Here is a 14,418-nt window from a genome sequence, read left to right on the forward strand (position 1 = left end):
TAAAATTTTGTAATCTCAGATCTAGGTACAAAGATGTAACAGGAGGAGCAGCAGCAGCTTTTCTAAATCAGAGGCCTTTGCTGCATTTGGCTCTATACCTCTTTGAATTTTCTTCTGAATGTTGGTTATATTAGTTAGCAGAGTGCTGGATTTGTGAAATGGACGTAATTAGGACACACTCATGTTTTTAGCTCTATAAAATACTTTACTATATAATAACAAAAAAGATTATATTGGCAGAAAATAAAGAATGGCTGTCTAGAGAGAATGGCAGGCTAGAGAGACTGATAGAGACTGACTTGACACTGAACAAAGACAATAAAACTTCAGTATATCTTTCTAGCTAATTGCCCCCCACCCAATAACCTGGTTTCCCAGTAGAGAATCTAACATCTATTTCATCAAGCATAAAGACTCCTGCAAAAGGAAGATGGTTAGTCCTTGTATTATCCACTTTTTCTCAGAATGGCAGACTGTGCTTGAAGGATCAGCGTGGGCAGCATAATTCCAAAAAGTGATCTTTACCCCCTTATGCTCTAGTAGCAAATCAATGTTCTTCAGACAGCTGTCTGAAAGCTGATGCACAAACTCACCCTTTTTTACAGGTGTCTTTGCTCTGTAGGAAACTTGGTGCTGCTTTAGTTTTAAAAAAAAGGTTTCCTCAAGCTTTTATGTGTTTTGCATGGTAGCGTACCACTGTATTCAGATTCTCAGATTTTAAAAACAATTTCTTATTTCTTCATAGGTGAAACTAGGCAGAATTTCCCTATATCTTGGTTAAAACTTAGTAAGATCCACCAGAATACTGTGAAATTATTTTGTTGGTTTAGTCGTTGTAGAAAATGTACACTTGAGAGCAAAGCAGGCGGGGTGGGAAATTGATCCGTTTAAAAAACGGTTATGGTCTGTTTGACTGGTTAGAATTCAGCCTACATGCATAAAGACTCCCATCTCTATGGTGGGAAACCTCACTCGATAGCTAAGTGGTTACATGCAAATAAGTTTACTAAGTAACATAAACATCAGTTTAACTCTTTCAAACGTAGAACACTTGCTAATTCCCAACACTGAATTCAGATGTCCCCCCCCTCCCCGCATGGGTCAGTAATGACTCGGTGCTTGCACTACCTTTACCTCTAACTCCCCCTTCAGAGTTCAATGTGGCGTTTCAAGGGGGCTCTTCTGAGTTTTCTGCCTGTGTCGGATGCAGCAAAAATTGCCTGTGCAAAAAAGGCCTTAGTGCAGGACTTATAAAAGCCATACCAGTTAATAGGTTGACGGGGATATATGTATACTGCATGCATGTGAGCTGGTTCAGCCTGCATAGTTAACGACACAAGTCAAGGAAGCCATCAAAAGCAAAATGACTTTTTTTTAATTCGGTTTCGTTTTCTCAGCCATGTCGGACGCTCCTCTCCGCGGGTCCGGGAGGAAGCGCCCGAGCCCCCTGACCGGGCGGCTGATCTGCAAGGATTAGCCCCCAGGACTCCCAGTTAGGGAGGCAGGGTCCGGGACGCTGCGGGAAGAACCCCCCGAAATCTATGCGGGGGGGGAATTGCCCGTTTGTCCCTATGGAGGCTGGCAGAGGTGCGCGGCGCCTTGAGTGCCGCCGGGCAACGAGAAACGGCAAATAAAAGAAACAGGCGGAAGCCTGTAAACAAGCGAATCCCTTCTGTTCTACAAGCGTTTGTGAAGGAGCGGTGGATCTGAAGAAGACTCGCTCTTCCCCTTCGGTGAGTTCCAGAATTTGGCTGGCGCCCCCCCCCCCCTAAAATGGCTGCAAAGAAGCAAAGTCCCGCTCTGGGTAAGTCAATCTCGGCTACCTTGCAGAAGGGAGAGTCGCTCGAAGAATTGGTGCGCAGGGCGGTGGTGGAAGCCATAAAACCCTTTGTTGACAAGCTGAACGAAACTGATCAAAGGGTGGGCTTAATTGAAAACGAAGTGAAAACCATTAAGGAAGCAGCGGGGGGGGGCAGAGAAGTCTGCTCTGGAAAGTGCGTCACTTGTGAAGGCTACGAAAAAAGAGCTGAAGTTGGTGGAGAACCAGCTGATCGGGCTACAGGTGGAACGAACGCAGACAATTTTGCACCTCCAAAACGTGAAAGAGGAGGAAAATGAGGATCTGTGGGGTTTGGTCTCGGAACTACTGGCGACACCCGCGAGGACAACTAAAGAAGAGGTCAAAAGCGCCATTTTGGAGGTCCGTCGGGCTTCTTCAAAATATGCAATAAAGCGACAGCTGCCTCGCGAGATCATCATTGACTTTTCATTTAAAAAGATTCGGGACACTATCCTATATAACTCATACAATGCGGATTTGGACTTTATGGGCAATAAAGTCAAGATTTTGAAGGACGTTCCATTTCTAGTCCGGAAAAGACGTTTTAAGTACAAAAAGTTCGTAGCTCTTCTGAGGGACCGCGGAATAAAGTACAAATGGTTACTTCCGGAAGGAATATGGTTTGGACATAAAGATCAAGCCTATAAGATATTATCAGAAGATCAACTAAGGGATTTTGAGGAGAAAAACCTGGAATTCCAGTGCACCAAGCAGGAAGAAAGGGAGAAGTCTGAGGGGGGGGGAGGAGACGAGCACCGCAGTTGCGGCTGCTCAGAGAGAATTGCGTCCGGGACCCAGAAGGGGGAGGAAAGTTTAATTAGAATTAGGAATGTGTATTCTGTATGATTAACCACTCCATCATTATCTTATTGAGTTTTTTTTATTATTATGGCAGTTTGAAGGGAAAACATTGAAGTGTAGTGTTGATTGTAGGTTATCCTCCCTTTTTTTTCCTATTCTCCCCGCCCCTTTCCCTTTTCTCCATCTTTTCCCGTCCCTTGTGATAGTCTTGTGTAGTGTTTTGTATACTGAAAAATAAAAAATTATTAAAAGGAAAAGCAAAATGACTTTTTTTAAAAAGTGGGACCCTCCTGATGAAGTGAACCGAGGAGAGCACAGGGTCTGGCAAAAGAAGTATAAGTTAATAATTAGCCATGCAAAAAGAGAATTTGAGGAGCAGATAGCTAAAATCATCAACATTTCTTTAAATATATCCAGAGCAGGAAAACATCCTGAGAGGCAGTTGGGCCTTTGGACGACTAAGGAATAAAAGGACTGTTAAAGGAAGATACGGAGATAGCAGAGAAACTCAGAGCCAAGCTACAATTGACGAATGACACTTGCCTGACAAGTGAACAGACTCACGTGTATGCCTCCCTGTTCACTTGCCATTCACTTGCGCTCCACTTGATCAAGTGGAGAGCAAGTGAATGGCAAGCGAACAGGGAGGAATACCCGTGAGTCTGTTCACTTGCCAGGCAAGTGTCATTCATCACTTGTAGCTTGGCTCTCAGTGAATTCTTTGCATCTATGTTCACTGTGGAAAGTGTGGGGCATGTACCTATGCTACAGCCACAATTTTCAGGAAGGGGGGCTGAAGAACAGATTCAAATTGAGGGATGAATTGAGATGTAGACCTGTTGGTCAGACTAGAAACCAATAAGTCTCCATGTCCTCATGGCACATACCTGAGAGTTCTTAGGGGACAAAAACGTGAAATTTTGATTCACTAACCCATATATGTAACTTGTACAGAACCCCGTGGCGCAGAGTGGTAAGCGGCAGTACTGCAGCCCAAGCTTTGCTCACAACCTGAGTTCTGTCCTGGCAGAAGCTGAGTTCAGGTAGCCAGCTCAAGGTTGACTCAGCCTTCCATCCTTCTGAGGTCGGTAAAATGAGTACCCAGTTTCCTGGGGGTAAAGTGTAGATGACTGGGGAAGGCAATGGCAAACCACCCTGTAACAAAAGTCTGCCAAGAAAACGTCATGATGAGATGTCCCCCCATGGGTCAGTAATGACCCAGTGCTTGTGCAGGGGGCTACCGTTACCTTTATATGTAACTTATCACTATACCAGGAGACTGAAGAGTAGGAAATGTTAGATCGATTTTTTAAAAACGGTCCAGAGTGGAACCAGGAAATTACAGACCAGTTAGCCTAACATCTGTCTCAGGCAAATGTGTAGAAAGTGTAATCAAAGAGAAAATTATTAGGCACATAGAGGAAGAAAGCCTGCTCAGGGAAAATCAGCATGGCTTCTGCAAAGGCAAGTTCTGCCTCACCAATCTTTTGGAATTCTTTAAGAAATAAACAAGCATGTAGATAACAGTGACCTGGTAGACATTATTTATTAGACTTTCAAAAGACTTTTGACAAGGTTCCATATCAAAGACACCTGGATAAGCTTAATAGTCATGGGATAAGAGGAGTGGTCCTCCTATGGATTAAAAATTGGGTAACTGACAGGAAGCAAAGAATGGAAATAAATCGACAATTTTAGCAGTGGAGAGAAATAAGCAGTGGGTTCCCACAAGGATTGGTATTGGGGCTAGTGCTGTTTAATTTGTTCATAAATGATTTGGAACTGGGGTGAATAGTGTAGTGGCCAAGCTTGCAGATGACAGTTAAAATGGTGAAACCACAGCTGACTGTGAAGAGCTCCAGGGGCATCTCCGCAAATTGGGTGAGTAGGCGACAATGTGGCAAATGAAGTTCAGTGTAGGTAAGTGGAAGGTGATGAACACTGGCACAAAAAAAATCCCAACTTCAAGTCTATGCTAATAGGGCTTGAACTTGCTGAAACAGAGAGAAAGAGACCTTGGGGTAATAGCTGATACGCAATGTAAGTGCTCCAGCAGTGAAAAAAGCAAATTCTATGCTTAGGGTTATTAGAAAAGGGACTGAAAACAAAACAACCAGTATTCTAACATCCCTGTATTGATGTATGGTGTGGTCTCATTTGGCATGCTGCGTGCAGTTCTTTCTGAGATATGTATCTCAGAAAGGACATTGCAGAACTAGAAAAAGTACAGAAGAAGGCAAGCAAGATGATCAGTGGGTTGTAGCACCTTTCCAATGAGGAAAGGCTGAAGAGTCTGAGGCATTTCTATTTAGAAGAGATGACTAAGGGGGGACATGATGGATGTTTATAAAATTATACACATGGTAAAGAAGGTGGACAGAGATAACTTTTTCTCCCTCTTCTATAATACTAGAATTTGAAGTTCTAGTATTATTAATGCTGAAGCTGATGGGCAGTAGATTCAGACAGACAAAATGAAATATTTCTATATCCAAGTGATTTAGATGTGAACTTCTCTGCCAGAGGATGTAGTGATGGCCACAGGCACAGACAGCTTTAAAAGTGGATTAGGCAGAGTAATGGAGGATAGGTCTAGCAGTGGCTACTAGCCATGGTGACTAAAGAGAAGCTCCATGTTCAGAGGGAGTGAATTGCTAAATACCAATGCCAGGAGGCAACTTCAGTGGAAGGCCTCAGCCTCTGTGCCCTGTTGTTCCCTCTCCATAGCAACTGGTTGATGTGTGAAACACAATATTGGACTAGATGGATCACTAGTCTCGTCCAGCAAGGCTCTTCTTAAGTTCTTATAAAGTAAGATGCCCAAGTGATTTCTTCATCCTGCATCCAAGGCCTATTCTAATTCCTGGTTGGTGAGGTGATGTGTGACGAGTACTTGCCCCATGTGTTGGCTCGTTGTTGATGGTAATAGGAATTACACAGTATAAAGGATTTGTTAAAGTTCCTTTTGTGATGTCTTTTTCTTTTCTTGGGTCTCCAGAGGTTTCATTGCTATGTCCCAAGTCAATACTTTGAAGGAGAACCATAGGCACACAGAAGGCTAGACAGCCTCCATCCTTTCATACAGTTTGAAATCTAAATACTGTGCCTCGGTGGATAATAAAAATATTTATTCTCTGTGAACGTTGGGCAAATGCTCAAAATGCCACAGGCCAAAAAAGATCTTTGTCAAATTATCTTAGGTTTCTTGAGGTGGATTCCTGAGGTGGCCAGCTAACAACTGAGCATGTCATGGGAAAACAGAAAAATTCCATGTCATAAGTGTATCATTTAGACCAGGCCCAAACTTGAAGATTAGCTCATTCTTACTGGCCTATCACAAATCTGTTGAACAAGAGTTGTGTAACACTGTACATACAAGTAGATTTGGGTATATAAAGAAGTAGTCTTAGGTATGATTGCTCAGGGCTTTTGTTACAGTTCATTTGTTTGAACTGAAACCCAGAAAAAATGTGGCTGTGGAAAATGGAGACCCCACTGGGTCTTAATAGACCATGAAGTTAGGAAGAACAGAAAAAGAAACAGGAGTTTGAGAGAGAAATTGTTTTAGATCAGGTATAGATCAGGCAAGAGATTCTGTTTTTCCAAGTGGGTGAATTTTATTTTCAAAGACCAGAGTTCTTTGATTTAGAGAATTTATCTTGTAGTTGTGCTTTATATTTAGGGTTGCCAGATGGGCTTTCCACCCTAAACCGGACAGCGGCCCTGGTACTTAATATTTTTTCTTTCCTTTGTGTGTGCTCCCAATCCCAGAGTGATGACATCACTTGACGTCATTGCTGGAGCGCAAGAGGCAGGGTGCTCTGGCTGGCCAGATGCTCCCCAGGTGCATGCCACTCAGCAGGCTGGGCAGATGATTGGCCTGCCACTCCCTGGACATGTGGCAGGTCAAGCAAGTGGACTGGCTGCTCCCCAGGTGCACAGCAGACCAGGCGGTTGGGCTAGCAGACTGGCCAATACCTGGCGTGTGGCAGGCTGGCCTGCTCGCTTGCCTGGGCTCGCACACAGGTGTTCAGTATTTCAACTTGATTTCCCCCAGACAGTCTGACAAAAAACACTGTCCGGGGGAAAACCGGACACTTGGCAACCCTAGTTGTAGTTGGTCAGAACATTCAAAGAGTGAAAGAATGGCAGTTAAAGACTAGAGAACACATCCGAAAAGACACGGCCATGAAATTCAAGATGTACAGCGTGAGGTGTAATTATGTAAAATTCAAATGTGATCAAGTACAAGGACTTAAACTTCCCTGTAATTCCACCATGCTGGAAAGAAGTTGCATCGCCTGAGCTCACCCTTTTCCTCTCTTGTCCATGAGGAGATGAAGCTGCGTTATTATGAGTCAGACCATAGCTCGTGTTGCCAGGTGTCCTTACCTTCCCGGTGGGAGGGGGGACCTAGCACTCACCATTTTTCTCCTCACTGTGCATGTGTGAAGCATGGGAGAGCTCCCAGTGCGGCATGATGATGTCACTTCTGAGAAGTGATGCCATTGCGCAGGACTAGGAGAGCGCATGTGTGCTTCACGTGGGGCTGATTTGGGCCCCAAAGAGATGGCCCATTTGGGGCCCAAATCGGCACCATGCAAAGCATGGAAGTGTTCCCAGTGCTGCGTGATGACATCACTCCCAGGAGTGACATCATCACGCTGTCCCTGGAGCATGCCCTGGAGGCCTCTTCCCCTGCCTTCTCCCCCCACTAGCCAGGTGAGCGGTGGGGGAGGACAGAGGGTGGGAGTGGGTGATCCACCACCCCCACCAGGGGAACAGCAACCCTAACCCTAGCTCAGCTGAGGCTTATATTACTGTTCTAACCAACACACTGAGGATCAAGATCATAGCCAATTCCTAGGCACTTTCTGTTATTTTAGGCAAGTCCAGTTGTAGGCCTTGGAATGCTCCTTCCTAAACTGGCATCTTTCTTGCCTTTCCATTCTGGAGATTTAAAGGGCAGCCACTCTTTCCTCTAACACAGCCGTTCTATAGAGGAAGCAGTTAACGTTTAAAGAAAAGTGGTGAAACAAAGTGACGGCTGCCTTTTCTTTCCCTCTTTGGAAGAGTTTCTTGAACACCAGCCAAAGAAAATAACATGCTTGGTTCATTTAATGTAGCCTTAAGCCCTCATAGTAAAACCCCGAGACCTGGCAGGCACAGCAGAGTCCTCCTTTGCATTTCAGAGTGCAACGAATCATGCATTTTTTAAAACACAGTCACATGAAGCTTAATTAGCTTTAATTAATTTGCACACCAGTTTGGAAATGGCTGTACAGGGACCATGCTGGCTATTGTAATGCTCTGAGTCTTTCACCTCAAAAAGGACCACTGGCTCTTTAATGCACAAAGGAGAGAAGCGAATCTGTAGCCAGCTGTGCTGTGCTCTCATCTGAAATCTGACTAGCCCTGCTGCCAATTCTGATTTAAAGGGACAGGCTGTTGGGCTATTGTCTCTGCTATGGTTGCTTGTAGCAGCCTGGGTCCGCTTACTAGCCAAGGCTTGTGAAATAAGGGATCAGTGACCACCTAGCTATATGATTATTTCCAAGGTTGACCTTTCATAATACTGGAGTGCATCCTTGAAACTGTAATATCTGGTTTGCAGAAATACTTCCTGAAATAACTACCAAAGTTTGCTTGCTTTGACATCAGAGGAAATAACTTTGCTTATAGATGTCTTGAATTTTTAAATGCTGAACATGATGCTATTTGGCAGATTTATTTTTCAATGAAAGATTTTGTTTTTAAAAGAAAGATTTGTAGAAATGTAAGGGCACCGTGTCTAGATGTCAGGATAATGTTTATTTTCAGTTGAAGTTTACAAACAGACCACATAGAAGCAGTTTGTGCATTCTGTCACTGTGAAAAGATTTTTGCTCATTCAATATAATACAAGACAAACATAACGTGATAGGCGATAGACCTTAATTGGCTGCCATAAGTTACATGATATAGCTAAAATTACTGTTCACAACATATATTTTGGGTTACCAACGTAAGCATCATGCTCTTTCTAATGAAGCCTCTAGCTTTGTGTAACTTAGAATTTTTGTTAAGCTAGGGATCTCTTGATGCCTTCAGCCTACAGTTTTTGTATGTTCCTCCAACAAAGAAGAAGTATAAACAAATCCAGTCCTTCTCAATCCCCTTCTCACCCCTCATTTCCAGTGTCAAAGTTTATAAAGCAAGGGGAGGGTAATGTTTGTTTACACACTTGTTTTTATTCTTGCTTCAAGAGAGGCTTTTTATATGATGGGATGTGTGATATAAAGCTAGGGCATCCCCTGTAACATGAAGGAAATGTACTTGTGAGCATGTACAGAGCACCTTTGGGGCTTAGTACTACCTTGTAAGAAAGGAAGTATTGATTCTTTGGAATTACAGATAAAGCTCATTGACACATTAGTAGACTTGGCAATTTTTAAATGTAGTGGGGTGCAAGGTGAACTTTTTGCAAGACTGTCTCTTCCTAACATAGGAAGTGACACATGAATTTGCCTTAGAACTGATAGCAATTGGGTTGGTTCAATAGGGCTTCAGTTCTGTAGGTCTCCTGCAACGTGGGGATTTGTTTCTTTCAATGTGCCAGTTGCTGGGTTTTGTGTTGAGTCCAAGACCTGGTGATGAACTGCCAAAACAAGGTTTAATGAAATGTAACACAATGACATTTGGGGCCGTTGTTTTATTGAAAACAGGGTATACTCCTGTAGCCTTTCCAGTTAAAATGATGTATGGTACATTACACTGGATAGAACTTATTTTTTAATAAAAATGTTTTATGATGGTCACGTGACTAGCAACAAATTAAAGGGATCATCCAGAGTTGAAACAGATGTTAGTCTAAACTTTCTGAACTATCCTGGCAAAAGGATAAGGGCTATTAAGCTGCTTTCTCGGACTAATCTGAGTGAAATGAATTCTCAGTCAGTGCAAGGGGTGGCTCCGCACAAAACTGGATGTACTGTGTGTCCACATAATAAATATTATTGGCATGTGTAGTATAGTATCAATGGAAGTAATGAATTCATCATTCCAACATACTATCAAGGGAAGTCAGGATACATTATGGGCTTTATGTCATATTTTAAAATGTTTGCTTTTCCTAGCAAACTCATAGAAGTTGGAAAGTTTGGACATGCGCATGGCATTCCACACGTGATGGCTGTATACACATTTTCCCCCGTATGGAGGTTAAAACATCCCTTGTTTATATTTATTTATTTGTTTTATTTAAAACAGTTTTATGCTGCCTTTCCAGTTAGATAGAGTTCTGCCTATTCTGTTTGCTTCACCAGCTCCACTAGTAGCTTGCATTGGTGAATATTTTGGAAGGACTACCCCTTCCTATATAGGTCTATCTGGAGATTTGGGCTGAGTTGTCACCAAAATGCAGATGACACTCAGTTCTGTCTTGTGCTTCTGGCCAATCCCAGGGAGGTTGTGGAAACCATGAACCAGTGCCTGGGGGCAGTTGTGGAGTGGGTCCAGGCTAATAAATTGAAATTTAATCCCTATAAGATAGAAGTATTATTAAGGTCTGACCTAAGATTTCATGTGTTACCTGTTCCGCATTGGGGTTGCATTTCCTTTGAAGGAGCCAATCTATAATTTGGGATTACTCTTGTACCCAGGGCTACTGCTAGATAAGCAGGTGGCAGCTGTGGTCAGGAGTAGAGACGGGCACGAACTGAAATACGAACCAAAATTCATCATGAAATTGGCCGGTTCGTGGTTCGCGAACCAGCGGTTTGCCAGAGCCCATTTCTGACGAACCAGAATGAACTTTAGACTGGTTTGTTTGGTTCGTTTTAGGTTCGTCACTGTAAACATCCTGGCGCCGATCAATCAGTTTCCTAGGCAACCTGAGATGAGCTTTCTGCAGTAGAGGTGTGCACCCAGCTGCTTTTCAGCTGATGGGAGGGGGATCCCCCATGAGCTGAAGAAAGCACCAGCGTTTGAAAGGAGCAACAGTTCTCTTGCATGCAAGAAAAGTGCTGCTGCTTTCAAATGCCGTCTGGAACTTTAAAGCGTTTCAGTATCTGTTCTGCTTCCCATGTTTGCAGAAGTTTGCTTATTCCATGCTGGCTTTAAAAGCCAGAAAAGGAATAATGGCTGGTTTTCCCTTCCTCTTTTGGGGTATGCGCACACACACTCTTTTTTTTCCAAAGGCAAGAAAGTGTAGCAATGTTGTAACATTGTAGCATTGCAACATTGTAACATTACTGCACTCTCCTCCTGGCTTTAAAAGCCAGGAAAGGATTAAATAGCTGCTTTTCCCTCCCTCCAAGGCATGTTTCAGGCTTTGCAAAGAGAAAAAAAGCCAAGTGTTTTGCACAGCCCTCTGGAAACAAAGAGGAAGGGAAGCAGCAGCAGCTTTTTCCATTGAGCCTTTGGACCCTGACTTCCTTGATTGTGTTCATGTGTTTACACTACTGTGGTATTCAAGTTTTCTTTTTAATGCTTTTGAAGGTTTTATTGTTGGTTCTTAGGGATGATCCTTTTAAATTTAAGGAGGGCTGTTTACTTTGAATGAAGGGGAATAGAATAGGTTTCTTTAAAAAAATAACAAATGTGCTACTTTTTAAAGTAGCTTTAAAGTATTACTTGATAATACATTTATCCCCTGAAGTGAATTATATTTTATAGAATGTGGGCATTCATAAAGCCATATGTAACAACAGATGTACATGGATAATGGAGCATGCATTGTGGGACCCTGTGTGGGGACTGAATAGGCTCATAGCAGCCCTTCCATTTTTATTTATCTTTATTATTTAGTTCATTCTGGTTTTCAGTTTGCGACCACTTCTCTTTCTCTGCAAGAAGGGAATGCAGCAAGAACTCACATGCTGCAGCCATAGCTGATCTTTAAGTACTGTGCAGTCGGTTCTTTGCTGAAATGAATCTATTGTTTTATGAACACATCTGTGTTCTGCCGGATGAACTTGGCCAAGTCTTTTCAGATTCATTTATAATGTGTTGTTGTTTGGAGCAATGAACTGTTGATTGAGTTGTCCTGGAGATATTTGCAACTGCCATGGCAAGTCATTGGTCACAGTGCTTTAGAAAACGCTCCTTGTGAAACAATCACATCCCTTTATCTCTGCTTGTCACTTTTGTCCTCTTCTCAAACATAACAGTTCTGACTTTCCCACTGGAATAAGTTTCCTATGATGCAATCCTTCACTTTGTGAAAGTTGACAATATGAAAGACAAGTTATCTATTTTCTTATATTATTCCTCCAAGATAGGACTGGGCTTCATTGAATAGTTCATACATTGCTGCAAACACAGGAAATGGATTCCCAGTATAGCTTTTAGAATAGATAGTTCATATGCCCTGTGTATGACCTCCTTTCATAGCCATGATTATTTAATGTGGTTTGGAAAGGGCTCAGTTAATTAGGTTCCAGTTTCTCTTAAAGGTGATAATGCTTAGGGATTTTCAAGTGTTCAGATGACTGCTTCTTGATCCTTTGACTCCAGTTCCTGGTAGTTTTTGAATACTATACTTATATCGATCCAGCTGTGTTCAGTCCAGGGCTTTTTTTCAGCTGGAACGCGGTGGAACGGAGTTCCGGAACCTCTTGAAAATGGTCAAATGGCTGGTGGCCCCGCCCCCTGATCTCCAGACAGAGGGGAGTTTAGATTGCCTGCTCAGAGGGCAATCTAAACTCCCCTCTGTCTGGAGATCAGGGAGCGTGGCCACCAGCCATGTGACCATTTTCTTCAAGAGCAGCCCACTGAGTTCCACCACCTCTTTTCCCAGAAAAAAAGCCCTGGCTAAGTCCATTATAAGCTACACATTGATACCATCCAAGAAATACTTAAATAAACTAGTTGACGATATTTGATGTAAATAACATGACAGCAAAGATGCAGCAAAGATAAAATTCTCTGTGTCTTCATCGTGGAATGTGTGCCATAAGAGTATCTCTTAGTGATACCTTTTTGCCATCAAAGCAACCTTCACAATGTGAGCTGCTTGTAGCAGCTTGAATGTAACATTGTACTACCAGTGATTCTTCACAGAAGCTGTATAGTTGTATGTGAGGAGGGGGGGGGGTGGAGGGGAATCTGTGTTTATGAGCTTATGTCTCACATACTTCAATATAGTTCTGGTCTGCAAAGTAAATGTTATCTGTGGACAGATTTATAACCATTTGGTACAGATAGTAGTTAAAAGGATTCTTGTGTCTTGCATTTGTCTCTTATACCAAACACACTCAATCTGAACCAGAATTAATTTCCTTATTTCTTTGGAGTTGCTTCGGTTTACATTGATTCAGCTCAACAAAAATTGACATGAAATACTTTAACTAGAAGTCAAACAGCTGCAGGCTAACAAAGCTACAGGCACTGTGCCTCAGGCTAAGAGTCAAAGGCCAGAATCTCTTTCACTCAGACAAAAAAAATCATGCCTTTGGTCCCCTCTAGTTTCAAAGACCTGAACAAAGGGGAGGGGCAAATACTCAGTCAGGGGTCTTACTCGGCTGACTCAGGTCCTTTCCTATGCTCCTCTGTTGCATGATTTTTCATTGGTGCAAACTGTTATTCAGATTTACAATGCCTTAATTTATTTATTTAGCATATCTCTGCCTTACCTTTCTCCTCAAAAAGGGGTCAGAGCAGCTTACAAAAAATAAAAATAATAATACCAGTATAAATTACAGGGGAAAATAATAGAACAGTTGAGTCATAATCAAATGTATGTTGAAGAATGAAACCAGCCTCCATATTTTTGATCTTCTCAAATGCCCTCCTAAAGAGTTCAGTTTCACAACCCTTTCTGAGAGCCAAAAGGCTAAGTGTCTTCCTAAATGCCTCTAGAAGATTGCTGGCGAAATGTCAGGAACTACAATGCCAAGACCACGGCAATACAGCCCGGAAAACCCACAACAACCATTGTCTAAATGGTTTACAGTATTGTCTGTTCAGCAGATGTTATGGCAAGAACCACTGTGATGAACAAATTCTGATGACAGATTGAAATGACTTTCTGGAGGAATGGCCATTCTGTACTATGGTAATGTGACATTGAAAGGACTTTTCTATTCTCTCCAGGTTTCTGCAGGTTCCATTGTTCTGTTTGAAAAGGAAAACTTCTCATTGTCAGCAAAGATAGAAGAAAGGCCTCTCCCTCAGGGAAATAAGCACCTTTTACAGTGGGCCCAAAAGGCATATGGAGCAGTAACATCTTTCACTGAACTCAAAATATCCAGAAATGTTTATATCAAAGTGGGTGAAGGTAAGTTTTGCAAAATCTCACTGTTAACTTACTCAAAAGGAAGATTACCCTGAATGTAAAATGATCCCCTAAAAATGTTATACACACAGTTATTGTATGCAAATATAACTTGTATGCAAATGTAAGATTCCCCCCTCCCATTTTTTTGATGGCATACCTGGGGGGGAAAACCTAGTCTTGCCTTTGAGTAGATACTGTACATAAAACTTTCTTTTAATATTGGTGCTTTACATACACTTATTTCAGATGGAAATTGATTTATCAGCACTATATTTAAAAGTTGCTTTCTTTACACTTGCTGTGGCCTAGTATGCCAGATTTTTTTAAAAAAACAGTTCCAGGGACCAGCAGCTTCTGGCTCCTAAAACAAATCTGCTCCCTAGATGCCAACCCAAAGCTAGGAGGTGGAGGAGAAAGCTGCTATGTCAACAGGACTTGCCACAAGATCACATTGAAGGCTGAGGAGCTCTCGTTGTCCTCAACCCCTCCTCAGAGAGATAGTGTGGAAAGTTGTAGACTC

The 14,418-nt window shown here is 42.4% G+C and overlaps 1 protein-coding gene across 1 annotated transcript in view; it reads left to right on the forward strand.

Moving 5' to 3' along the window:
• Window positions 1-14,418, forward strand: part of TGFBR3 (transforming growth factor beta receptor 3) — a 192,840-nt gene that overhangs the window by 120,437 nt on the left and 57,985 nt on the right. The window contains exon 5 of the mRNA XM_054979635.1: window positions 13,715-13,898. Within this exon, the coding sequence (XP_054835610.1) occupies window positions 13,715-13,898 (184 nt within the window). The remainder of the gene's footprint in view (window positions 1-13,714; window positions 13,899-14,418) is intronic.

Source organism: Eublepharis macularius, chromosome 5 (genome assembly GCF_028583425.1).
Source record: "Eublepharis macularius isolate TG4126 chromosome 5, MPM_Emac_v1.0, whole genome shotgun sequence".
Lineage (NCBI taxonomy): Eukaryota > Metazoa > Chordata > Lepidosauria > Squamata > Eublepharidae > Eublepharis > Eublepharis macularius.